The 25,913-nt window shown below is 49.3% G+C and overlaps 2 protein-coding genes across 7 annotated transcripts in view; one reads left to right on the forward strand and one right to left on the reverse strand.

Annotated features, from left to right (window-relative positions):
• The first annotated feature begins 956 nt into the window (after nucleotides 1–956).
• Nucleotides 957–13,400, forward strand: RLBP1 (retinaldehyde binding protein 1). 6 transcript variants are annotated; one of them, XM_012463871.3, is made up of 11 exons: nucleotides 957–1,291; nucleotides 2,612–2,700; nucleotides 2,948–3,089; nucleotides 3,732–3,843; nucleotides 4,107–4,235; nucleotides 5,413–5,617; nucleotides 6,193–6,249; nucleotides 7,378–7,556; nucleotides 10,113–10,271; nucleotides 11,321–11,431; nucleotides 11,686–13,400. In XM_012463871.3, exons 4-11 carry the CDS (start codon nucleotides 3,832–3,834, stop codon nucleotides 11,842–11,844), a joined length of 1,011 nt encoding a protein of 336 aa, XP_012319294.1. In that variant the 5' UTR covers nucleotides 957–1,291; nucleotides 2,612–2,700; nucleotides 2,948–3,089; nucleotides 3,732–3,831; the 3' UTR covers nucleotides 11,845–13,400. The 6 variants fall into 6 exon arrangements, with proteins under 6 accessions (XP_012319294.1, XP_012319293.1, XP_012319296.1 ...); XM_012463870.3 differs by lacking the exon at nucleotides 2,612–2,700; XM_012463873.3 differs by lacking the exon at nucleotides 2,612–2,700 and having other exon boundaries at nucleotides 3,751–3,843.
• Nucleotides 13,401–19,238: 5,838 nt separating this feature from the next.
• The window catches only part of ABHD2 (abhydrolase domain containing 2, acylglycerol lipase), a 103,133-nt gene continuing 96,458 nt past the window's right edge, over nucleotides 19,239–25,913 (reverse strand). Inside the window, exon 11 of the mRNA XM_012463878.2 lies at nucleotides 19,239–25,484. Within this exon, the coding sequence (XP_012319301.1) occupies nucleotides 25,288–25,484 (197 nt within the window). The 3' untranslated portion in view covers nucleotides 19,239–25,287. The remainder of the gene's footprint in view (nucleotides 25,485–25,913) is intronic.

The following is a 25,913-nucleotide window of genomic DNA, read 5'->3' on the forward strand; positions in this document are numbered from 1 at the left end:
TCAGCAGGGGATGGGGTGGTGTGAAGAGATCCCAAACCTGCCGAAGTAGGAATGGGTGGCAAAGCAGGAACTATGTCCAGGGAAAATAAAAAAGTGCTTCTGGGCTTGGATTCTGGAGAATGACCTGTGCAGGGGAGCTTGACCGTGTCCCGGGCACCTCTAGGAATCAAAACCAGGACCAAGGGTGGTCATTACAGGAAGCTGCTTGGGGCTCAGACCAACAACGAGCTTTTAAACAAGGAGAGTCCCCATAATGGAAACAGGGAGCTTCCTGCCTTTGGAATCCTGGACAGAGAATATTCTAGAGGAATCACCTCCTCCTCATGCAGTGGAATGGCAAAACAGAATCTGGAAAGCTGCCTGTTGAGAGGCTGCACAGGGGTTTGTTCCTGTACAAAGGGTTGAATAATGAGTTCCCTCCAGTTAGGTGCCTATTGATCCTGTATTTGCAGTAAATGACCTTTCCAGAGGACTTATTAAGGATCAGGCAGCTAAATCCCTGAATTGAGCACTTAACTGCCGTTTCATCTACACAAAGCCATGAGCCTGGTCCTCCTGCTTTCTCCTCTTCTTAGGGGAGGAAACTTAGAGCTGCTGAATTTTGAAGTCATGTCTCACGGCCAGAGGATGCTGGAGCAAGGCTTTAAGCCGGCAGCCTGGTTCCAGAGCATGCCGTCTGCTGCACCACGCCACCTACAAGGAGACTCAGCCTGTCTTGTCCTCTCCCTGCTTGGCCTTAACCAGCTACATTTCCCACTGACCCCACTCGTTGCAGAAGTGAAAACTACCATGCCAAGGTCCTGCTGGCTGCGGGAGAGGGTGGGCCACAGGCCTGGACTGGCCAGAGCTGCCACTGTCGATGTAATCACGTTCACAATTTCCCTTCACCTCTTCTTACCCTGCGGGCTGCTCTGTCGGCAACTCCATGCCGGGATCTTGAGGAGAAAGAGGGCAGGGAAAAGGGAATGGGACTGGCCCAGATACCAGCCCCACGGCCGGGCTTCCACATGGCTGAGCAGGAACTCCGGAGCAGGAGCACACAAAGGAGGGCTTTGATGCGCCTCCAGCCAGGCCCAGGCCTCTCCCCTCTCCCCTCTCTCTCCGGGTCTTCCTTTGCCCCACTCTGGGCCTCCTGTGAGCCTGATTTAACGGAAACTGTGGGCGGTGAGAAGTTCCTTATGACACTAATCCCAACCTGCTGACCGGACCACGCCTCCAGCGGAGGCAACCTCTAGGGCTCCAGGACATTCAGGTACCAGGTAGCCCCAAGGAGGAGCTGCCAACCTGGCAGGTAAGTCAATACCTGGGGCCTGCCTGGGCCAGGGAGCCCAGGACTGGGGTAAGGACTCAGGGGAGCAGAGAGACCGCGTCCCAAGCTGCCTGTAAAACTGAAACTACCTGGCCATGCTCCAGGTTGAGCTAGACCAATTTGACGGCAGATTTAGCAAATAAAAATACGGAACACCCAGTTAAATATGAATAACAGATGAACAGCAAATACTTTTTTAGTATTAAAAAAGTTCACATTTAGGCTGGGTGCAGTGGCTCACGCCTGTAATCCCAGCACTTTGGGAGGCTGAGGTGGGTGGATCACCTGAGGTCAGGAGTTTGAGACCAGCCTGGCCAACATGCTGAAACCCTGTCTCTACTAAAAATCCGAAAAATTAGACAGGCTTCGTGATGCATGCCTATAGTTCCAGCTACTCAGGAGGCTAAGGCAGGAGAATCGCTTGAACCCAGGAGGCGGAGGTTGCAGTGAACCGAGATTGCACCACTGCATTCCAGCCTGGGTGACAAGAATGAAACTCCGTCTCAAAAAAAAAAAAAGTTCATATTTAACTGGGCATTCTGTATTTTAATTGGCAACCTGGGATGGCAGGGAACAGCATCAGCATGGTGAGAGGGATAGGCATTTTTTCATTGTGTACAGCTTGTCAATCAGTATATTTAAAACTCAAAGTTAACAGCTTGGGCATATTTTGAAAAGAGTTGCTGCACAAACTTGAACCCTGTATTCCTAAGACCTAGGATCTTGTTCTGATGGTCTGCACAACTGGCTGGGGGTGTCCAGCCACTGTCCCTCCTGCCTGGGCTCCTTAGGGCGGTTCTGTCAGCCCCTCCATTTCCATTCCTGTTCCAGCAAAATCCAAGTGATAACACAGCAGCATTCCAGACTATCTCTGCGCCCACAAATTTGGATGTCTACCAGCCAGAAAGATGGCTTAGATTTGCTTCCTGTCAGTGGATCATGGCCCCCAGAACTTCCCTGTCCTTGCTAGGGCTGTGGAGTGGATGGAGCAGGAGATGGGGGACCCTTAGATATTCTTTGGGGTCCTCCAAGTCTCTTTGTGCAAGTTAGGGTCATGATCAATATGGAGTTAAGGAAGAGAAGGGAAACTGTGTTTCAGAACAGGATGCTGCGCCAGGAGCATTGCGGAAATTGTATGGTTTTCATGACAGTTCTTTTTGGTAGGTACTGTTGTTATCCTCAGTTTGCAGATGAGGAAACAGACCCAGAAAGGTTAAATAACTTTGCTAGGGTCACACAAGTCATAAATGACAAAGCCTGATTCGAAGCCAGGTGTCCCTAACCTTTAGGGTTTGCCTGCAGATGTCTTGGCTCTAAGCATCAAAAGAAGATTTGGCGTCAGGCAGACATCGGTTCAAATCCCAGCTCTGTCACTTACCAGCTGTGACGAGGTAATTGAACTGACCATGGAATCCGGTCACAGGAAGGAGCAGGATGGTGAAGGGTTCTTGAAGGCACTTAGGCAGGACATTTAGGCAGGAGAGGAAACCTGGAAACAGAAGAGTTATCTCCAAAAATACCCAATAGGGAAGCAGGTTGTCGTGTGGGCCATGAATGGGATCTGTCCTGGTGACCAAGCATTGCTTGTATGTCCATTTTTAAATGACATGTCACAACCCTTCCATTCCTACTTTACAGGGAACAGCCAAGGCTCAGGTTGAACCGCACAGCCTGCAAGTGGAAAAGAGGAACTTGAACCCAGCTCCGACTTCCGCGCCGCAGCGGGCTGCCTCTTGGTGCTGACGGGAAGTCACAGCTGGGGTCTGAATCCTGATCCCTGGTGATTTTTGGGCTATGTTACCTTGGACGAGTCACTTCTTCCCCCTTCTCTGTTTCCTCCTTGTCAAATGGGAATAATAAGGCCAGCCATGGTGCTGAGAGAGTGGATTTGGGAGTACTTAGTGCGTCCCAAAGCACAGAACACACTCCCAGCCTTGTGATTCTGTACTTATGTAACTGGTCATCACCCATCTTGAGAGTGAATGAATCGGGGAAAGGGCCATCCACTAGGCTGGGAAGTGTCTGAGGGACCCCTTTGGGCTGGAGAAGGATGGCCACAGGAGGGAGGAGGGATTGCCTTATCCTGCAGTGATTGTGTCATTGGGAATGGAGCCAGACTCTTGTTTTATCCTGGCGGGGCCAACTTGTCTGAACATCTGAGGACCGAGCCATTTGCGTGTGTGCCCTTTGTCAAAGCAGTTTTTCCCAAAGTGTAGCCCGAGAACCATCTCCCTGGGAGCCACCTGGGAGTGCTTTGAATTGCAGATGCCTAGGCCTGAGCCTGCATCTCCAGAGTCAGAAGCATGGTCGGGGCCTGGGCACCTGCATTTCTAACAAATGCCTTGAGTGATTCTGATGCCATTCAAAGTTTGAGATCCACTGTTCGGAGACAATAACAGAATGGTTTCTCTAACCCCTGCAGCCCTGACTTCCTCTCCTAGGGAAGGGGCCGACTGGAGAGGCCAGGACAGAGAAAGCAGATCCCTTCTTTTTCCAAGGACTCTGTGTCTTCCAGAGTCAATATGTCAGAAGGGGTAAGTGTCCTGTCCTCCAGGGCGCTCCTCCACCCACCACCCCTCTCTTCCCTCTCCCTCCCACCTTACTTCTCTATCACCTGCTCTGCCCAGGATTATAGGCACACACTCCTCTCACCTCTCTGTGGGTCCTGACCTCACAAAATGAGGAGGCTTAACAGTGACCTTGGGCAAGGGCACGAGTGGAAGGTGTGAGCAGGTCATTTCCCTGGCTGGCTGGGGCTGACAGAGGGGCTGTTCCCGTTTTCCCTCTCTCTGCCCAGGTAGGCACGTTCCGCATGGTCCCTGAAGAGGAGCAGGAACTCCGTGCCCAGCTGGAGCAGCTCACAACCAAGGACCACGGACCCGTCTTCGGTCCGTGCACCCAGCTGCCCCGCCACACCTTGCAGAAGGTGAGGTGGCTGACAGTGCTGGGAGGGGCAACCTAGGGGGCAACATAAGGGGACCATGACCGCGTCCTCTCTCCTGCGGAAAGGGTCCAGCCTTGGCACTCCAGATCATCCTAGACCTGATAGACTGGCCTGTTCTAGGGTCCTTCCTGGTGGTCACAGCTATGGCAGCAACTGGATTGACCAGACACCCAACCAGCCCAACCCAAGACTACAGCCCAGAGCCTCTGAATGGGGGCCCTCTAAACTAGACTCAGTGTGAGGAGCATGGGTTTGGAAATGGCCCTGGGGAGCAAGGATCCAGCTGCTGCCCTGCTAGACGGGCAAGGGGCCTGAGTTCCAGAACCAGACCTACTTTCAGTTTGCTGTGTGATCTGGAGCAGATGGCTTTCCATTTCTGGGTCTTGCCCTCTGTACCTGTGAAAGACAGTTGGTGAAGTAGCTCAGGGATGATCAGACTGTGCTCTGTGGAGGCTGACAGAGCTGCTGGGGAGGGTGGGAAGTGGCTGAGCTGAGCCTGGGCTCCCAGCTTCCATCTCGGCTTCCTTGGGCATCTCACAGGAAAGGCGCTATTAGCTCCTTCACACTTGAGTCCCCCTCCCTTCCCTTCCCTTCTCACGCTGTCCTAGGAGGAAACTGCCTGAGGCCAGCAGAGGGAGGAAAGTGAGGCTCTGGGCAGGAGGCAGGCTGCCACGTGCCGGAGAGCTGTGTTTTTGAAAAAGTCGGAACGAAGCTTGGGAGGCAGCAGGGAGACTCGATGGAAAGAGGAGTCCCAGCTCCACTCCTTTCTCTCCGGGTGACCTTGAGCAAGAATATCTTCACCTTCTTGAGCCTCAGTCTGCTCCTCTGAGAGATGCGGCTGTGCAAAGATGTAAAAACACAATGCCTTTAAAGGACTTAGCAGGTTGCTAGGGAAAGGCTCAGTGAGCGTAGGCTGTCATTATTAGAAACATTTAGACTGTCGGCCATATTCTGCAAATATCCAGGATGAACAGTTTGACTGAATTCTCTCCACACACGACAATCTCAGGTGCTGTCCCTGGGGCAGAAGAGGGAGGGGTTGCTGCAGAGCCCTGGGCCCCCTGGGCTGGTCTGGCTCTGGTAGGAGACTCATCACCTGTGTGTCCTGCCCCTCACCCGCACCAAAGCCTAACCTCATGCACACCCCACCCTGTTCCAGGCCAAGGATGAGCTGAACGAGAGAGAGGAGACCCGGGAGGAGGCGGTGCGCGAGCTGCAGGAGATGGTGCAGGCACAGGCTGCCTCTGGGGAGGAGCTGGCTGTGGCTGTGGCAGAGAGGGTGCAGGACAAGGACAGCAGCTTCTTCCTGCGCTTCATCCGCGCACGGAAGTTCAACGTGGCCCGTGCCTATGAGCTGCTCAGAGGTGAGGCCCGCGATGGAGGGCCGGCCCTAGTAGGGCGGGGGTCCGTGAGGATGGTGTCCACTCTCTCCCAGGCACTGAAGAGGCCGCTTCCATACTGTGGGCAAGTCAATTTCCCTGAGCCTTCATTTACTTACCTGTAAAATGGGTTTGCTCCGATAATGAACGAATGAATGAATGAATGGAGTGTGTCAGGACCAGATTCCGAGAGGTCTAAGTCCTCTCAACTCTCTCCCAGTCTTGGGATTCACTGAGTAAAACTTGGGTACTCCCCATTTGGGCGGCGAGGGGAGGAGCTTCCCTTCCTTATCCCTGGAGTCCCCCACCCTGAGAACCAGGCCTTGGCCCTGGAATGCTGCAGGAAGCTGGACAGTGCCTCACTCACGGCGGTTAGCTAAGCCTCATGTGCACTGGAACGGAAGATGCTGCCAGGCCTGGGAATGCTGGCTGGATGAACACAGGATGCCTCAAGAAATCAAGTCTTGGGCACTGGGGGAGGGAAACGGGGTCTGCACAGGCCCTCTGCAGGCTAATGATCTTCCTTTTCTTACTTCTTCCTTCTCCAAATGGTAATTCAGGGCCATGCTGTGCCGACCACTGCTATAGGTCAAGGGATGCAGTGGAGAACGGAACAGGCAAGAGTTCCCTGCCCTGGTGGAGCTTATATTCTAATGGTGGAAATAATACATTCGATAAATGAAGTAAAATTTTAGATAAAGTGGCCAGGGAAGTTCCAGTGCAAAGGGATTTTTTTTTTTTTTGAGATGGAGTCTTGCTCTGTCACCAGGCTGGAGTGCAGTGGCGCGATCTTGGCTCACTGCAAGTTCCGCCGCCCGGGTGTTCAAGGGATTCTTCTGCCACAGCCTCCCGAGTAGCTGGGACTACAGGTGCCCACCACCACGCCCAGCTAATTTTTTGTATGTTTGTATTTTAGTAGAGATTGGGTTTCACCATGTTGGGCAGGATGGTCTCCATCTCTTGACCTCGTGATCCGCCCACCTCGGCCTCCCAAAGTGCTGAGATTACTGGCATGAGCCACCACGCCCGGCCACAAAGGGAATTTTTAAAGAAAAACACAGAGAAAATGAGATATCTGTGGGGAAGAGCAGCCAGGGCAGAGGGAACAGCAAAGACAAAGGCGGGATGTGGGAGGTGGGAGGTGCCTGGAGTGTTCCAGAGCAGTGAGGAAGTTGGTGTGGCAGTCTCTTGGCAGAGGTGCCCAGGTCCTCTAGGGGCTCCAGTTTGGTGCTGCAGGCCACAGAGACGGGGAACTGTTCAGGATGGGTACAGATGGCGTTTCTGGACAGTACCGATGCTGCTGGAATCAGGAAGGGCTCTGTGTCCTGCCTGGGGTTTGGATTTTACTTGGGAGCTCCCCAGCCCTGTGCACACCTCAGCCCTCAGCTTACCCTGTGAGCAGCTGAAAAATCTGTGCCTTGTCCCCATGGGAAAGAAAATAACAAGCAATGCTTCTCCTCATATTTGGGACTACGTCTCATGTTTGTACAAGCTTATGATGATATTTACACCTTGAATCTCATTTGATTGCCTCAACAAATTGGTGAGATAGGCCACTTTCTAGAATAGATAGGCTAATATTGAGATTCCATTTTTTGGAGAGGAAACATGGGACTCAGATAGGGTTGAGTAGCCTCCTCAACCTGGAAGAGCCAGGCAGGAGGCCAGGTCTCTGATGCCCACTAGGTGGGATGGGGTAGGGATGGGATAGCTCCCTGAAGGGGTTCCTCTGCTCCCTCCAACAGGCTATGTGAATTTCCGGCTGCAGTACCCTGAGCTCTTTGACAGCCTGTCCCCAGAGGCCGTCCGCTGCACCATTGAAGCTGGCTACCCTGGTGTCCTCTCTAGTCGGGACAGGTATGGCCGAGTGGTCATGCTCTTCAACATTGAGAACTGGCAGAGTCAAGAAATCACCTTTGACGAGGTTAGTGGGGGTCTCGCCCGGCTCCCACCCTGCGGGCTGGGTTCCCTCCCTCAACCCTGGTCTCTACTGGGCCCTCATTCCTGGTTCCCCAGGAGGCAAGGTTGGTAGAGGGGGAAAGGTGGGCAGCCACCTGCCGCCAAGCCCTTTCCGAGCAGGGGGAGAATTCTTAGGGTGTGCCAGGGCAGCTGGAAAACCCAGTAGCTTTGCAGGTGGGGCTTGATGGCCAATCACACGTGGCTGTTCCTGGGTATCCCTGCCAAGTGCCTAGCGGGATAACAGCTGTGCACCATGGGCTTAATGCTAAAAGCTGAGAGCAACAAAGAGAACAGGGATTCGTACACTGTGGGCTGGAAGAGATTCTGGAAAGCACAGGTTGCGATCTATTTAGGAGCCCCAATTCTTTGTGCTGATATATACTCATTTTTGCTTGTCTGAACCATTAAGAGGGCTGCCCCAAGTGGGGGAATTAGGGTTTGTCTTGGGAGAACTTAGGCATGTGCCATTGAGCCTGAAAAAGATTCCTTTAATTAAAAAAAGAAATTGGAACAAACTAATTTATTTATTTTTGAGACAGAGTCTCGCTCTGGTCACCCAGGCTGGAGTGCAGTGGTGTGATCTCGGCTCACTGCAACCTCTGCCTCCTGGGTTCAAGTGGCTCTTGTGTCTCAGCCTCCCAACTAGCTGGGATTACAGGCATGAGCCACCACACCCAGCTAATGTTTGTATTTTTAGTAAAGACGGGGTTTCACCATGTTGGCCAGGTTGGTCTCGAACTCCTGACCTCAAGTGATCTGCCCACCTCTGCCTCCCCAAGTGCTGGGATTACAGGTGCTGGGGTTTTTTAAGTATACCATCATACTACCTGTAAGGAGAGGAGATAGTTTTTCTTCTCCCTTTTCACTTCTTATGTCCTAATTTTTTTTTTAAACAAATTGATTGCATTGGTTAGTACTTTCAACATAGAATTAAATGGTGGCAGAGATGGAGAAATCCTTATCATCTAATTAGTAAGGATGCCTCTAGTGTTTTCCCATTAAATAAGACACTGGCTGTAGGACTGAAGTGCGCACCTGCATATCTGTGTTCGTTTAGGAAGAGACTTAAAATACATATTTTTTCTTATTACATAGTGATATCTACTTATTTTAGAAAATATAAAAAGTGTGGCTCACATCTGTAATCCCAGCACTTTGGGAGGATGAGGCAGGTGGATCACCTGAGGTCAGGAGTTCGAGACCAGCCTGGCCAACGTGGTGAAACCCTGTCTCTACTAAAAATACCAAAATTAGCTCGGTGTGGTGGTGGGCGCCTGTAATTCCAAGCTCCTTTGGGAGGCTGAGGCAGGAGAATCGCTTGAACCCAGGAGGTGGAGGTTGCAGTGAGCAGAGATCGCACCACTGCACTCCAGCCTGGGTGAAAGAACGAGACTCCATCTCAAAAAAAAAATTACAAACAAATTTAAAATAATTTGCAATTCTACTACCCAGAGACCTTTACTATTGATATCCTTCCAATCTTTTTATACATGTGTGCACATGCACATACACACACACACATGCACACACACTCAGCTCTTGTTGCCCAGGCTGGAGTGCAATTGTGTGATCTCAGCTCACTACAACCTCCGCCTCCCAGGTTCAAGTGATTCTCCTGCCTTAGCCTCCCAAAGTAGCTCAGATTACAGGAGCCCACCACCACGCCCAGCTAATTTTTTGTATTTTTAGTTGAGACGGGGTTTCGCCATGTTAGGCAGGCTGGTCTTGAACTCCTGTCCTCACGTGATCCACCCGCCTCGGTCTCCCAAAGTGCTGGGATTACAGGTGTGAGTTACTGTACCCAGCCCATATTTTTCTTATAGTAATGGGATTATATTCTACAATAATATGTCATCCACATTTTCCTATTAGTCTTCTGTATTGTTTCTAATTGTTCCAGAGTATTCCATGGCACAAATGTGCCATAATTTCACCAGTTCCCACTGATGGATTTTTAGGTTGGCTCCAACGTTCCCACTATTCTTTTTTTTTTTTTTTTTTTTTTGAGACACAGTCTCACTTTGTTGCCAGGCACCAGGCTGGAGTGCAGTGGCACAATCTCAGCTCACTGCAACCTCCGCCTCCTGGGTTCAAGCAATTCTCCTGCCTCAGCCTCCTGAGTAGCTGGGACTGCAGGCGGGCGCCACGATGCCCAGCTAATTTTTGCATTTTTAGTAAAGACGGGGTTTCACCATGTTGGCCAGGATGGTCTTGATCTCTTGACTTCGTGATCCGCCTGCCTCGGCCTCCCAAAGTGCTGGGATTACAGGATTGAGCCACCGTGCCCGGCCATGTTCCCACTATTCTAAGAGTACTGGGATAAGCCTTCTGGCTTCTAACCATGGATGTGACATTCAAGCTTGTTTTCTTGATATACATGCCCAGAAGTGGAATGTCCGAGATCAAAGCCAGCGGCAAATTACCCCAGTGAAGAATGTGCCCGTTAGCTCTCCCCTCAGGACCTCCAGCCTTAATTATCATCGTGGGTTAGGTCTTATGGCCTGTTCACTCTGGGCCCAAGATCTTGCAGGCATATTGCTTTATCCTGGAGAAGCTGCTGGAGAATGAGGAAACTCAAATTAATGGCTTCTGCATCATCGAGAACTTCAAGGGCTTCACCATGCAGCAGGCCGCCAGTCTCCGGACTTCGGATCTCAGGAAGATGGTGGACATGCTCCAGGTGAGGCCTGAGCCCTGTCACACCAGAGCCTCCCGCAGCTGGGGAGGCTGAGAGGCTGGGCCTGCTTTCATGGTGCTCGCAGGGACCTGAAAAGTTGGGCCACCTTGTGCCACAAAGAGCAGGGACAGCCACAGTCCCAACCACAAGCACTTGCGTAGCGATTGACAATTTGCCAAGTATTCACTTTCATTTTTTCATTGACTCCTTGAGAGCATTCTCTCCCTCATTCCCTGCTTCATTTTTCATACCTGGAAATGAAGGCTCAGAGATTTCAGTGACATCTCAAGGTCACACAGCAATGAAGTGGCAGAGGCCAGACTTGAAGGGGTACCTTTGACCTGGAATCCCATGTTGTCTGTCCACATAGAGTTAAATGGTGGCAGAGATGGTGAAATCCTTATTTAATTCATGATCTTAGTGAGGATGCCGCTAGTGTTTTCCCATTAAATAAGACACTGGCTGTAGGACAGAAGGGTGCACCTGCGTATCTGTGAGTGCATCCTGCCTCTCTTTGAATGTGGATTCAGCCCGAGAAAGAAGTATCAGTAACCCTCTGATAACTCACTCCTATATATGCTGACATGTCAGGAGTCCTTTCTTAGAGCCGTCTTGCATCTGCTGTATGTATATTTGGGAAAGGAGGGGTGGGAGGTGGAGGTCGTAGGAGGTGCTGATGGACAGTGAGGCGTGGTAATAGTGATCCTGTGGTTTGTCATCGTTTGCAGTCCATTCGGCAGGCAAGTGGGTTGGAAAAAACTCACCAAAAGGCCAAGTGAGGCTACTTTCATTTCTTTACCTAATTCCCGGTTTTACTTGCATCGGCAGTGAGAGGATTGGGTCGTATGAATCTTGGGGTTTCCTCCCTGCAGTTTGGGGCCACAGTGAAGCCAGGGATCCCTAGTGGCTGGCCTGTAAATAGGACCTTCAGTGGGCCCTTCTCCAGGGCAGCCCTGTGACACTGGAGCAGTCTGTCCTATGCCATGCAGAGAAGCAGCAGGGAAAGAGAGGTCATCGGGGCCATGGGGCAATGGGGGTCTCTGTCACTGCAGGATTCCTTCCCAGCCCGGTTCAAAGCCGTCCACTTCATCCACCAGCCATGGTACTTCACCACGACTTACAATGTGGTCAAACCCTTCTTGAAGAGCAAGCTGCTTGAGAGGGTGAGTCCATGGGCAGCCCAGACAATGAGACGAGAGGGCCAAGGGTGGGGCCTCACCTGAGGCCTCATCACACTCTACCGTGGTCCTGAGCTACGTGGATCCCACTGACAACCAGCATGGAGACCTGCGGGGAGGGGTGTCGCCAGGCAGCGACTACACACGGTGGGGCTTGGTCCTCCTGTCCCTTCCGCCCTCAGCCCTCATCCTCAGGGCACCTCCTCCGGCTCAGCTCTGCCTCCCTTGCTTCCCTGCAGGTCTTTGTCCACGGGGATGACCTATCTGATTTCTACCAGGAGATCGATGAGAACATCCTGCCGTCTGACTTCGGGGGCACGCTGCCCAAGTATGATGGCAAGGCTGTTGCTGAGCAGCTCTTTGGCCCCCGGGCCCAAGCTGAGAACACAGCCTTCTGAGGACATCTTCTGCCAGCGGAACTGTAGTTAGCATCCCTGGGCCTCTGAGCTGTCCTGGACCCAAGGCTAAGAAAGGGCTGCTTGAGATGACTGTGGTCCCTCTGGAGCTCCCTAAGCCTGAGTGAGCTCAGGGGTAACCCTTGAACAAGAAGTACTGGGGGTAGTTATATTTCCACCCATCCTTGAAACCTTAAGACAGTAATTTTTGTGCGAGGTTGTATTTCAAAGACTCCAGTTTTCTCAATCATTTCCTTTATAATAGAGTTTTGCAACTTAGGGTCTGAAAACAGGCAGGGAGCCTGGGTTAAAATATCCCCCTACTCCTCCCAAAAATGCAATAAAAGAAGATAAAAGAGGGAGGAAATACTTTCAAGTGATTTGACAAACACAGGCATCTTGGTGGCCTCCAGGCAGGCAGGGGGTTTTCCATGGAGAATTCCAGGGTGGAAGAGGCATGGAAGCAGCTTCATTCAGGTGCAGTGCGACATGTGTGGGGTGGGCCGGAACCTGGACCTCTTTCCAGGGTGGCAGTCATGCTTCCTCCATCTGTCTGGGAGAGGGGGTTTCTCCACCGAAAGCTGTCTCCTCCAGTCCCCTTGCCTGGATGGAGGGTTTTACTTAGATTTATAAATCTAAGTAAAAGGTGGCGTCTTCTCTGAGCACTCACTTGGTCCTCAAGAGTTAAAGCTCTTTTTTTGTCTTTACTCTCAGGCATTTCATAGTGATGAACTTACACTTTCCAAATCTACATTTTTTTTTTTTTTTTTTTGAGACAGGGGCTCACTTGTCACCCAGGCTGGAGTGCAGTGGTGCAATCATAGTTTACTGCAACCTCAAACTCCTGGGCTCAAGCAAGCCTCCTGCCTCAGCCCCCCTGAGTAGCTGGGACTACAGGTGCATGCACTGCACCCAACTAATCAGTTACATTTCTTTCTTTCTTTCTTCTTTTTTTTTTTTTTTTTTTTGTAGAGATGAGGGTCTGGCTCTGTTGCCAAGTCTGGTCTCCAACTCCTGGCTTCAAGTCATCCTTCCCACCTTAGCCTCTCAATGTGCTGGGATTATAGGTGTGAGCCACCATGCCTGGCCCAAATCTGCATATTTTGACAAATATAAATGCTTTCCTTCTATGGAGTTGGCTTTCCTCAAGTGCTTGGTAATTTTCGAGTGTGTACTCATTTCTGGAGGTGAGAATCCCTGTTAGATGCCCTGTTTGCTGAGGATGCTGGTCCCTCTTGGGAAAGTGCTGGCTCCTTCTGGGCATGGGTCTCCTAAGCATTGACAGATACTGTTTCCAAGATGCTACACTCATTTTCCCACGTGGAAACAGACATTGGCTGGCTAGTGGCAGGAGGTGAGGCTTTGTTGTTCCCACCAAGGTGTCCCAGTCAATCATCCCAAGACTTGTCTGCTCTTGCCTGCAGGGTCACCCCCTTCTTTGTGGGTATGAAGCACCCTTAGTGCTGCACCTACCTTTTGGGGCAGGATATTCCAACTGTTTTCTGACTTTGGATTCAATTCAGTCCTATTATACCTTTAAGAATTTATCTGATCCATGAGAGGTCTCTCTCTTGTTTTTCGGTTTGGCTGTGTACCTGTTCATGTATGTCAATGTGTGTATACATGTGTGTGTGTATGTGTGTGTGCGCACGCATTTATTTCTTATATAATTTCTTTCACTTTTAGGGTTTGTAGTGTATGCTCATTCCCCAAGAAACTTCCTTTTTTATAATATTCACAGTCAACAATCCATGGTCATAAAATCCATGAAAATGAAAATGGTATTTACACAGGACTCCTCGGCTGGAGGAGGAGTCACAGCAAATTATTATGGGCACAAGGGTAGGAGATCAACCAGTGAGGAGTTTGTCCCCAAAGCTGAGGTTTCCTTTTTGCAAATCGAATCTCACATGGAACCTTGGTATTTAAACCTAAAAAGGGCCAGGCGTGTGGCTTATGCCTATAATCTCAGTACTCTGAGAGGCCGAGGCAGGAGGATCGCTTGAACTTGGGAGTTTGAGATAAACCTAGGCAACATGGTGAAACCCATCTCTACTAAAAATATACAAATTAGTTGGTTATGGTGATGCATGCCTATAGTCCCCACAACTCAGGAGGCTGAGGTGGGACGATCACCTGAGCCCAGGAGATGGAGGCTGCAGTGAGCTATGGTCATGCCACTGCACTCCAGCCTGTACAACAGAGAGAAACCCCATATCAACAAAACAAAACAACACCAATCTAAAAAGAGTGAAGCTGCCCTGGCAGAAGGGGCCTCACCCTGAGAGATCGCTTAAGATCATCTGGAGCTAGGAAGGTATTTCAAGCATGAGAACATGGGTAACTGTCAATGGTGCTTTGGGGTCAAGTGAGAAAGGAAGAGAGACTAGCGTTTGCCAAGGTGGAGGGCACTAGTGGCCCAAGTGGAGGTGTTGATGGAGGGGGTTGGGGATGAGGCTAAGCTCAATAATTCAAAGGAATGGGTATTTTTGGTCAGGCACGGTGGCTCATGCCCGTAATCCCAGCACTTTGGGAGGCCGAGGTGGGTAGATTGCTTGAGGTCAGGATTTGAGACCAGCTTGGCCAAACATGGTGAAACCCCATCTCTACTAAGAATATAAAAATTAACCGGGTGTGATGGCAGGGATCTGTAATCCCAGCTACTTGGGAGGCTGAGGCAGGAGAATCACTTCAAACCAGGAGGTGAAGGCTGAGATTGTGCCACTGAACTCCAGCCTGGGTGACAGAGCGAAACTCTGTCTTAAAACAAACAAACAAAAACAACAGCAGTGAGCTGAGATCACCCCACTGCACTCCAGCCTGGGTGGCAGAGCGAGACTCCATCTCAAAAAAGAAGGAAAGAAAAAAAAAGAATGGGTATCTTTTACATTTTCATGATATACTTCTAATTGCTCCTCAGGACTTGGGTCCCAAATCTGAGGGAAACACCGGTTGATCCCTGTCCACTGACCCCATCATCCCCAAGCCCGGAGCTACCAGGCGCCCTCCTAGACACAGCCCAGACCTGCTCTGAATTTGGGGCAACTCAGAACGTATCAATGAGATCAGGCACATCCTGACCAGAAGACTCTTGGGGCAGCCTTGGCTCCTACTCAAACCTGCATGTGATGCTGGGATTGTCCCTAAGGTCAGCAGGGCTGGGGCCTTAGCTCAGGGGCCCTGGCTGATAAGAAGACCTAGTGGCTTTCTGAGGAAGAAGTCATCAGAAACTCATTGGAATCCCGTGAGCCGGCTCTGACTGTGCGCTTGCGCCGCCCCCTGCTGGTTGTGCCCTGGCACTGCCCTTCCAGGGACAATCTGGGCAGGAGGGTTAGCTGGGTGGGCTGGGCCAGACCTTACTCAAGAAGGTGGTGATGCTTTCAGGTAAAAAGTGTCTGAAGACTGTGAATGGCAAAACCTGACGTGCTCAGCCTCACAAAAATCCCAGCTGCCTATGTGTGTGATTCCTACAACGGTCCCGACATTATCGAAGAGAGACAATAAAATACTCTTTTGAAGGACACCAGCCGTGGGAAGGAGAACAACAAAACACAAATTTTATGACAACCATTTGGTGCGCAAAACAACTTCCTTTCTGGGGATATCTGGGATGAGGTAGGGATTCTGTCGCATAAAAGTATGGGAGTTGGAAGGTTGCAGCGATGCATTTCTGCCATGCGAATGTGGATGTTGGGAGAATGGAGGCAATTCATCAAGCTGTGGGTGGAGGTCTCAGGAAGGAGACAGGTGCCAGCTTCAGAGAGCCTCTCAATGAAATTGGCCATGCCTTGGGTTTACCCAGGGGAAAGTGGAGGAGGGCAGTGCTGCCTGGAGGCCTGGCAAAGCCTTACTGGAAGAGGTATATCTTACTCTTAACTCAAACTAGCAGAAAAAAAGGTGAAGCGTCACCTAATAGGTGAAGTGGAACACCTCTGATCCCACCTTTTTTTTTTTGAGACGGAGTCTCACTCTTTCACCGAGGCTGGAGTGCATCGGCATGATCTTGGCTCACTGCAACCTCTGCCTCCTGGGTTCAAGCTATTCTCCTGCCTTAGCCTCCCAAGTAGCTGGGATTACAGGCGCCTGCCCCTACATCTGGCCAATTTTTATATTTTTAGTAGAGAGGGGGTTTCACCATGTTGGCCAGGCTGGTGTTGAACTCCTGACCTCAGGTGATTTGCCTGCGTTAGCCTCCCAAAGTGCTGGGATTACAAGTGTGAGCCACTGCGCCTGGCCTCTGATCTCACTTTCTGCTGGAGGCTTGGCTCTGGAGTTTAGGAAACTCAGAAGTGTCAGATCTGGAAACTTGTGGGATCTCCTAGAGCCTCACTACTCAAAGTGTGGTCCAAGGAGGGCTGGACTCTCCCCATGGGAAGCTCCAAGGCCACATCTCAGACATGCTGCCTCAGAATCTGCTTTAACAAGACCCCCAAGGGCATGCACATTAAACAACCAATCAGGCCAGGCACAGTGGCTCATGCCTGTAATCCCAACACTTTGGGAGGCTGAGGAGGGATGACCGCTTGAGGCCAGGAGTTTGAGACCATCCTGGATAACACAGCAAGACTGTTTCTACACACACAAAATCAACCAAATGCCCTGGCGTGAGCCTGTAGTTTTAGCTACTAGAGAGGGTGAGGCAGGAGGATCTTTTTTTTTTTTTGGCTCACCGCAACCTCCACATCCTGGGTTCAAGCGATTCTCTTGCCTCAGTCTTCCAAGTAGCTGGGATTACAGGCATGTACCAGCATGCCTGGCTAATTTTTTTCTATTTTTAGTAGAGACGAGGTTTCTCCATGTTGGTCAGGCTGGTCTTGAACTCCCAACCGCAGGTGATCCACCCGCCTCGGTCTCCCAAAGTGCTGGGATTACAGGTGTGAACCACTGCGCCCGGCCTTAGGAGGATCTCTTGAGTCTGGGAGTTCGAGGCTGCCTGAGCCATGATCATACTACTGCTCTCTTATTAATATGGGCAACAGAGTAAGACCCTGTCTTGAGAGAGAGAGAGAGAGAGAGAGAGCGAGCACGAGCGAGAGAGGCAGTCAATGCTTACAAAACAATAGCTGTCTACCTCTCAGCAGGTGGCTCAAATGTGCATTGCTTAAACCCTGTATGTTGACATATGGAGGTTAGGATACGGAGGAACTCACTCTAGTAAGGATTCATACCTATGGGTTTAAAGGCAAACTTTGCATGTGAGCAGAGAACAGAGAACAAGGCTGCAGGACCCCTTGGGAAGACCACGGTTGAGAGGCTAATGTCCCAGAATAATCAAGTTCCACTGTGGGGCTGTGCCTGGAAGTCGCCTTGCCAGTAGGCAGGACATGTAGTACACCTGGATTTCCCAAGGTGACCACATATGAAGGAAAAGGATCAGGGTTTGATGGTGCATACACGTGGCTCGTCAGGACTTCTGAGCCCAGAAATGTTTTTGGAAAGTATAACCAGGCCGGGCTCTGCTTTCCTCGCAGCCTATCAGATGCCCTGTTGTGGAGCTGGACCACGTCAAACACTTTGCTTGTAGTTTCTACCTTGGAGATGATGTATGAGTGGGAACCAAACAGATAAAGCCAAAATCACTGCCCAAAGTGACATGAGCACTTTTAAAAATATCATCTGAACCTCTCACTTATCCTGAGGTAGGCATTCTTAGTTTAATTATTCCCACTGAAAATAAATAAATAACAATCTGAGGTTATGTCCTGCTAGAAATCGCAAGGATGGGACCCTGGCCCAGCAACTCTGGCTCCAAATCTCTTTGGCTCTGTTACTACTCACACTTTGTCTCCAACGTTTGTTTTATTTATTTCTGGGGGCGGGAGAGGTACAGGCAGAGAAGGGAGAAGAAACAATGAAATGAGAATTTCATGTATTTCCAGGTCAACTTCACCAAGTATCATCAGATGAGGAGGCAATGACTTTAGGAGGAAACCAGTCTTCAGCAGAGATGCTGGGGTACATGTGGTAGAGAGCATGAATCAGAAGGAAGGTGTGGGTGGCACACAGCCACATGGAGAGAGGTGTTTATCCTCTTTGGGGAGGGGTTCACCAGTTCAAAGCCAAATTGCCTGTCATGTCTTTCAACCACTCAGATATATGGTAGCACTTTTATGTCCTCTCTCTAAAGACACCCAAGAGAGAAGTGAGGAGGGGAGGCTGTCATATAAAGGACCATCCAGTTAGGTGTTTGATCCTCACCATGGGATAGTACTCCCTACAGGACTTAGAGCAGAGAAGTCTGTTAAGGAAAAGCATAATTAACAAATAGTATGACTGACCGGGGCGGTGAGTGAAGGGTCAGTGAACACAAATGCTGTGGGGCTGCCTCACGAGAGGGCAGCTGTGGGCTACTGGCCCTACCTGACCGCATTAGCATGAGCACTGACCTGCCTCATGCCCCGGAACTGACATCTCTTCCATGTAGTCTTTTCATAGGTAGTATTCTTTGCAAGTTGGTTTTCTTGGTCCAAAATAGTCTGGTTATTTTGTGGGGGATAGGAATCGAGGGGAAGCTTGCTTACCAGAGAGGGATGAATTTTGAAATTTGGCATTGGTGATTTCTAGGTCTTGTTAATGCACAACTTCTAAAGCTAACACTCCTGATCCTGCCTAACTTGACAAAGATTTTGTGTGGCCGAGGAGGGAAGGGAGCTGTGAGCCTAAGTCTCTTGGGGGTGGTACAACCCTCCTGGCCGAGCCAGTGCCTGCTCCTGGGAGACCCTTAGCTTGGGTTCAGACAGATTCAAAGAAGAAAACACCACCACCACCCAACCAACCCAATAGAATCTTCGCTTAGGAAATGTTCACCTAGTCTTTTCAAAGAACATTATTGGAAAAGCATACGAATCACACATGGCAAGCGCCATTTATATCTTGCCTTGCATTTTAATGTCTATATGGTTCACTTTATGAAGTTATTAAAACACAGCCTGGGCATGGTGACTCACAACTGTAATCCCAACACTTTGGTATAGGCCAAGGCGGGAGGATTGCTTGAACTCAAGCTTGAGACCAGCCTGGGCAACACAGCATAAGACTAAAAACTAAAATATTAGCCAGGTACAGTGGTGAGCCCCCATAGTTCCAGCTACTCGGGAGGCTGAGGCACGAGGATTGCTTGAGCCCAGGAGATCAAGGCTGCAGTGAGCTTGTGATCACACCACTGCATTCCAGCCTGGGCCACAGAGCAAGACCCTGTCTCTAAAAAATAAAAAAGTGAAAAACAGATATTTCCCTGATTTTAGTCCTTGGCTTTCTTGCCTGGAGAAGATAGGATGGACTAACATCAACTGTGGTGCAAAAATGGTGTTTTGTGTATTTCTATTAATCTCAGCTTTGGTGAAGACATAGGAAGAATCCTATTAGATAGAAAACTGCCATTATAGAGGACACACAGCCACACCACATTTTTAGTCTTTATTTTTTAAGTAAAGAAATTCCACTGAATCAAATATAACAAAATTACAGTTTTTGTTTGTAATGATCTTCGTTCACCACCACACAATCATAGTAGAATCAAAAGTAATGTGAGAACATAAAATGATCAAGGACATCATTTTTTAGTATAATTTCTTAATAAAGGTAAATATCCCCATATTTAGAAAAAATTGCATTGCTAGTTGCAAATCTTAAACACCTCAGTGCTGAAGGATCCTGTACTTCCCCCCAAAGACCCAGCAGCACGGAGGCTTTCAGAACACAAACTCAAAAATATAGTATTTTCAGGGCAGCATTTTAAGTTTCAGAAAAACCCAAAAACAGAACAAAACAAAATCAGAATTAGGAATGTGAAAGTGATGGTTCTCAAAAATCAATCTGGAAGCAGATCTGCCAACATAAGAATGTGGTTGAACAGAGTCTAACCAGGAAAAGGAGAGTTGCAAACTCGCTCCCCTCCCCCCTCCCCCCAGCCCTGGCATCACTAAGGCAGCTGCAGCGGCAGAAGTCAGAAGCTCAGGTACAGTGAAGGTCTTCCTGAGGCAGTGGGAGAGACCCAGATCACCTGGAACTGGTGTGGAGAGGTGACAGGATGCTATGTGGACTTGTGCTTTAGGAAAACTAAAGAGGCCAAAATGAAAACCAGACAAAACCTAACTCCTACACCCAGGAACTCTGTCCACCCACACGAACAGCCTGAGAAAGAGTGGTTGGTGCTGGGACCACGGGGGTCAGCAACTCATCTAACTGCACAGCGTGGGTGATCTAGAAGGAGTATGCCCATGGAGACAAAGGGCATTTCTGCAGGTGCTCTCAGTGGACTGTCCCCAACTTATGGCAACAGATTTCTTGGCTAATGGGGATGAAAAGCGAGAAAAGGTAGGTTATAGATTTTATTACTAATTGCCAGGAGTCTAGTTAAAAGCTGACAACTTCATGGAACTCAGAATGTTACATTTAATAATAAGATGAAATTAACTTCAGCTTATTATTATTAGAGATGCATGAAAGCTCTACCCACACACATGCTAGGAAAAACAGTTCAGAAAACACGGGCACTGACTTCAAAAAGGAGCCTCAGTCTACTCCACGGCCTGCTTCCAAGGGTCACTGTAGGAGGATGCCTGCCTGGCCTGCAGCATCCAGGGGCAGCAGTAGCAGCAGAGACGGGAAGGAAGCAGGCCTTGCCTTGGGTGGCATCCCAGCTCCCTCTGCCAGCAGGGGCCAGTTCCCCCTTCCTTAGTTTCGACTACAATTTGGCAAAAGCAATTCTAGTTTAATTGGGGGTGGAGGGGAGACGAAGGGGTTTACTTCCCTCTGCTTAGCTAACAGAGGTAGAAGGGTGGGGCGACGGGGCTTACTTCCCTCTGCTTAGATGATAACACAGGTAGAAGAACCCCTTTCTGTCAATTGCTTGGCCTCTAAATTCCACAGGCAGGCTACTTTTCATGGCTTTTCGAAGCATCCAAGCAATCTAAAGTGACTTTGAACTATAGAGTAAGGCCAAGAAGGGTGAAAAGGGGCCAAAGCTGAGGTGTTTGGGCCAGTTCTGGGTCACTCATATTGTTGAGGGTTGCGGGGGGCATAAGACAACAAGGAGCCCACAGGCCACTCGACGAAATTCTCTGGTTTTGCTGTGCCTTCACTTCAAATTTCCACAACAGAAGAATTTCAATTCGAATGACACAATATTGTTGTAATACCAGGGATTCTCTAGAGGCAAGTTAAGGCTTTCTGGGCAAAGGAAACAATTCCAGATGATGCTGTGACAGAATGCTGCAGTGAAATGCTTCCTCATGACTCTCCTGTCCTGCCTGAAGGACAAAGACCTACGAGCGACTTCAACTTGACGTGATGTTTCACTGATCTTTACTTCAGCTCTAAGTCAGAATCAATGCCACAGGCAAAGAAAAGCCTCTTACATCTCAGACATCTGCTTGCCTAGCAAACACAAACAAGAACACATGTATTGTTTCCCTGGAGCTGGCAAAACAGATCTCAAGTCACACAGTTACAAAGAGAGCTCTCATTCAGATGCCGGGCATATAAGCTCAGCTACCCAGAAAGTTCAGCTTTAATGAAGACTGTGGTTTTAGAAAGAAAGCTGAGCAGGAAGGATTTCTGCCCTGGGAATTCTCAATGCTCTGCCTGAGTCACACTGGAAGACGGAGACAGGCTCCTCATTCCAGGGGCCAGCACCTGCTACAGTCACAAGACCACCCTCAGAACAGCAAGGATATTATGACAATGGGGACTCTGAAGAGAAGCCAGTCAAAGACACAGGGTTTTGGATAAGATCAAGGGTCTTCACCAGACTACAGAAGCCCCCTCCCTCCAAGTCCCCTCAGCGTGAGCCGTGAGCCCTGACACAGCCATTTCCACCTGCGAGGGCTGCAAAAGCCAAGCTCACACAGATATGTTCAGCAATGTTCAAGCAAACGATGTGTAAATGGATGAAGTGGTCTTAGACATGGTCCAAGAGGAGGGAACAGGCTCAGAGAGTGAGGTGATTTGACCACGATCCACTGTGAATTAGAGACAGTTAGGAAAAGAACCCAGGTATATTTCCACTCTTATGGTGACTCATAAGGTTCCCAGTAAGTATAAAGCACTGCAGAGAGGTTAAAAGAATATTGTAACAGAGCTTTCTGCTTTCATTCTGCTCTGGAATCATTTGTGTAAACTCACAGCAGGAAAAGATAACAGTTTTCTTCAAGTCTGTTAAACTCTCTTGTAACATAAATACATTAAAGAAACCTGACACAATTTTTTTTTTTTTTTTTTGAGACGGAGTTTTGCTCTTGTTACCCAGGCTGGAGTGCAATGGCGCGATCTCGGCTCACTGCAACCTCCGCCTCCTGGGTTCAGGCAATTCTCCTGCCTCAGCCTCCTGAGTAGCTGGGATTACAGGCACACGCCACTGTGCCCAGCTAATTTTCTGTATTTTTAGTAGAGATGGGGTTTCACCATGTTGACCAGGATGGTCTCGATCTCTTGACGTCGTGATCCACCCACCTCGGCCTCCCAAAGTGCTGGGATTACAGGCGTGAGCCACCGCACCCGGCTGACACTATTTTTTTGAGTCACTTAATCCTAATCTGACAGGAATCAGTTACCTACAAGTGTCTTCAAATTGCTGAGCAGACACGGAGTACCACAGGAGAGATGTGGGTGCTTCTCTCCATCGGTTTTTAACACATTATTCCTGCAATGGAATTGTCCAGATTGATGCAATTTATAGCCTCAATTTGATTTTCAAATATAATATTCAAACACTCTAAAAATTCAGCCTTGCTTTAGCCCAGATAGAACCTTAGTGGCAAGAGGGGCATTCATATAATCGTCAGAAATGAATGATTTTGGGAAGAAAGGCAAGGACACCTGGAGGAAGGAAAAAAGATGACCTATCTGTAAACTGCCGCTCCCTCATTTATCAGGCAAGTTTGCATCTCTGTAAATTCAATGGCTCTGTGCTCTCATTCAAGGACAAACAAGAATTTTCTTGTAAGACAGCCACAGTCAGATTCTCATTTCCATGCCTGAGAGTGTGGAGCTTGAACAAAGGACTTCAGTTTATTTCATGTGAGCCAAAATGGAATGTGAGTGCCATTCAGAGTCACAGACTAAAAAGATTTCAGCTGGGACACTGGCTCCCACAGTTGTTGGGGAGCAAATTCCGGTTGTGTGGCAACAAAGGCTATGCTGCCAGCCCTGCCTGTCCTCCACAGGGGCCTCCAGGGCTGCGTGCAGACCAGACCCCAAGGACACCCTCCCGTACACTGGTTTGTATGACGACAGGGCTGTCTTTTCTCTCCCAAATTTCTGAATGGAGCTGGCACCTGGGCCAGACCCTGTTTTGTCAGATAGGCTAAGGGGTGTGGCCTCAGGCATAAGAAAGGAGCCTCTCGCTCTTCTGGGGTGGTGATTCAATCCCAGAAAGTTATTGCTTGGTTTACCTATTCTCACAAAAAGTCTTGAGAAATGAAGGCAGTAGTAGCAGGAAAGATGACTATGAAATCTTCTAGATCACAGCTGTGGTTGGGTGAAGGGAAAAGTAACAGAGGAGAGGGACTAGCTTCCAAACTGAGGGGTAAAGTGCCCATCTGTGCTAAAAGAACACAAAAGGAAATGTATTAGAGAAATAATACATTGGGGGGAAGTCATAATGATAGAAGTTAAGGGGTGTCAGGAATTATACCAAAGCAAAGTTGAGACCACAGAAATCTCAATCTTCTGAGATAAGGGCTGGTTTTGATGTTATTCGGATGATCTGGTGATTGTCAGAGAATACAACTTCTTCACGTTACAGACATTACAGTCAGTCACTTGGACCCATGCCCAAACCACACCCACCTATGGCCCAGAGGATTGACATTCAGGTGCCCAGGTGGCTTCCTTTATCCCCAGAACATCCATGCAGACCCGCTATTTATATTCCAGTCTGTCCTGGAGTCAAAGGAGATGAAGTAGGGAAAATCTCTTTTTAAAGTATCCAGGCAATTTCACTCATAGTTCTGTTTAGCTCCAGATAGCAACTAATGATTTTTCAAAGTGCAGGGTTTTTAGATATTCAAGTACCACAGGATCGGAGAAAAGGAGTACTTGAAGCCTGGAGTTGCATTTTCACTTGAGAAGACACACTTTGGAAAGATCTATCCAACAGACTGCAAATATAGGCTATTAAGTTCAAAATCTGGCTTCAAAATAACATGCTCTTAGGTTGGAAATATCTTTCTCCAAACTCAGATCTAGCTTTTGAATTGTTTGGTATCAAAAGCCAACGTTAAAGGGACTTGGGTTTAAAAACTAAAATGACAATTGAGTGCTTAAAAAAAAAAAACTCAAAACATCTTTTTATCAAATAAGGGACCAAAAAAAAAAAAAGGTAAATGATGATATCTACATGCTTAGACTGGGAGAGCAGCTCCCAGGTTCCTCTGGAGGGACGTTCTCTCAAATCTCAGTAAACTGAGTTTGTCATTGAACTTTGGACCTGGTAGTACGCTCAGCAGTCTACCTGGTCCAAGTCCCCCATTTTAGAGGCAAAGAACTCAAAGTCCACAGGGACTTTGTCCAGGGTGAAAAGCAGAGCCAGGGCACAGCCCAGATGCTCAGCTACCCAGAGCCCTTCTGAGACATCACACTGTGGTCACACAATGGCAGCTCCATGGCCGGCCTTGCTGCTCTGGAGGCCGTGGGATTACAAATTTCAATAAAACGAGCTACGAAGAGGCTTCCAATTTAAGGGCGCTGTTGAACACCATTTTCAAAGTTTGCCTGGTGATGAGAATCACCTGGGGCAGCTGTCAAAAATTAAAATCCCCAGGCTCCTTCCCAGACCCAATGAATCAGCCTCTCTGAGGGGAGGGACCTGGGAGGCTGAATTTTTAACAAGTGCCCCACATAACTCTCAGCAGCAGCAGCAAAGTGTAGGGAAATAGTCTTAGAAGACAGGGTAAAAACTTGGCCTGTGACTCAAAGGAATTTCCTTTGCCATTTAAGAAGCCACACTCTGGCCTGGGAAGCCCAGCTTCTCAGGCTTCCAAGCTGAGCTGTGTCTTCACCATTGGCCTGGAAGGGTGAGCTCTTTTTAAGGTCTACGTAAGAACACATAAAACTATCACAAAATGACATATATCCTTCACTGTTCTCAGGGAAAAGCCTTTTGATGGCAAAGCAAAATTGCTATTCAGACACATTTTTAAGAAGGGAAACTAGATGTACTTGGCTTAAAAGCAACCTGGTGCTGAAACTGGACAGAGGGCAAGAACTCTGTCGCTTGTCACCATGGCTAACAATGCAATGGAGAAAACCAGTAACTAAGCACAAAAATAGCCTGGAGCTCCCAGGAAGAGCTGCCTACTCAGAGACAGGTGTGCATGGTGGGTGCCCCCTGCTGATGGTGTGAGGTCAGATCCAGGTCGCTCAGGGAGATGGGAGACCTGAAACGGGGCGAGGGGACGCAGCTTCCGGAGGAGGGCTGCTGGAGTGTGTCACAGTCCAGAGGCCTCACTCCAGGTCAGCCTCCACCTGCTCCGTGTCGGAGCACTGCGACTTGTTACGCTCCCATTGGCAAATGGCGTTGGCATACTCCACCACCAGCTTATCCATCCACGTCAGGGGCTCGGGGAATAGCACAGAGCCCTCAAAGAAGCCCAGGTGGCCCCCGTGCAGAGGCAGCACAAACATGACGTTCTCCCGTTTCTCTGCAGGGGAAAGGCAGCTGAGTGAGTTACTGTTCTCCAGTTTGCACCAGGACGCTGGCTAGGGTAGCCTGGGCTTTCCCCACAGAGGGATCACCTAAGTGGGGAAAGGTCACCAACCTCCGCTCACTCTGCCTTGTTCACCAGAGTGGGGGCAGGCAAGACAGGGGCATCTAGCAGGTTTTAGAATACAGCCTGGCTTTGGAGCTGAACGGGCACCAGTTTAAGGCCTTAGAACGCTAAGGGGTTCTCAAACTTGGCTGCATATTAGAATCAGTTGGGGAGTTCTTAAAGCTCCTTAAGCCCAGGCTGGCCCAGATGAATGAAATCAGAATCTCTGGGTGTGGAAGGTGGGGGAGGCGTGAGGGAGGGGAATTCCCAAGCATTGGTGTTACTCCAGCTCCCCAGGTGGTTCAATGTGCTTCCTAACTT

Source organism: Aotus nancymaae, unplaced genomic scaffold (assembly GCF_030222135.1).
Source record: "Aotus nancymaae isolate 86718 unplaced genomic scaffold, 86718_ANA_hifiasm-v0.15.2.pri h1tg000014l, whole genome shotgun sequence".
In the NCBI taxonomy this organism is placed as follows: domain Eukaryota; kingdom Metazoa; phylum Chordata; class Mammalia; order Primates; family Aotidae; genus Aotus; species Aotus nancymaae.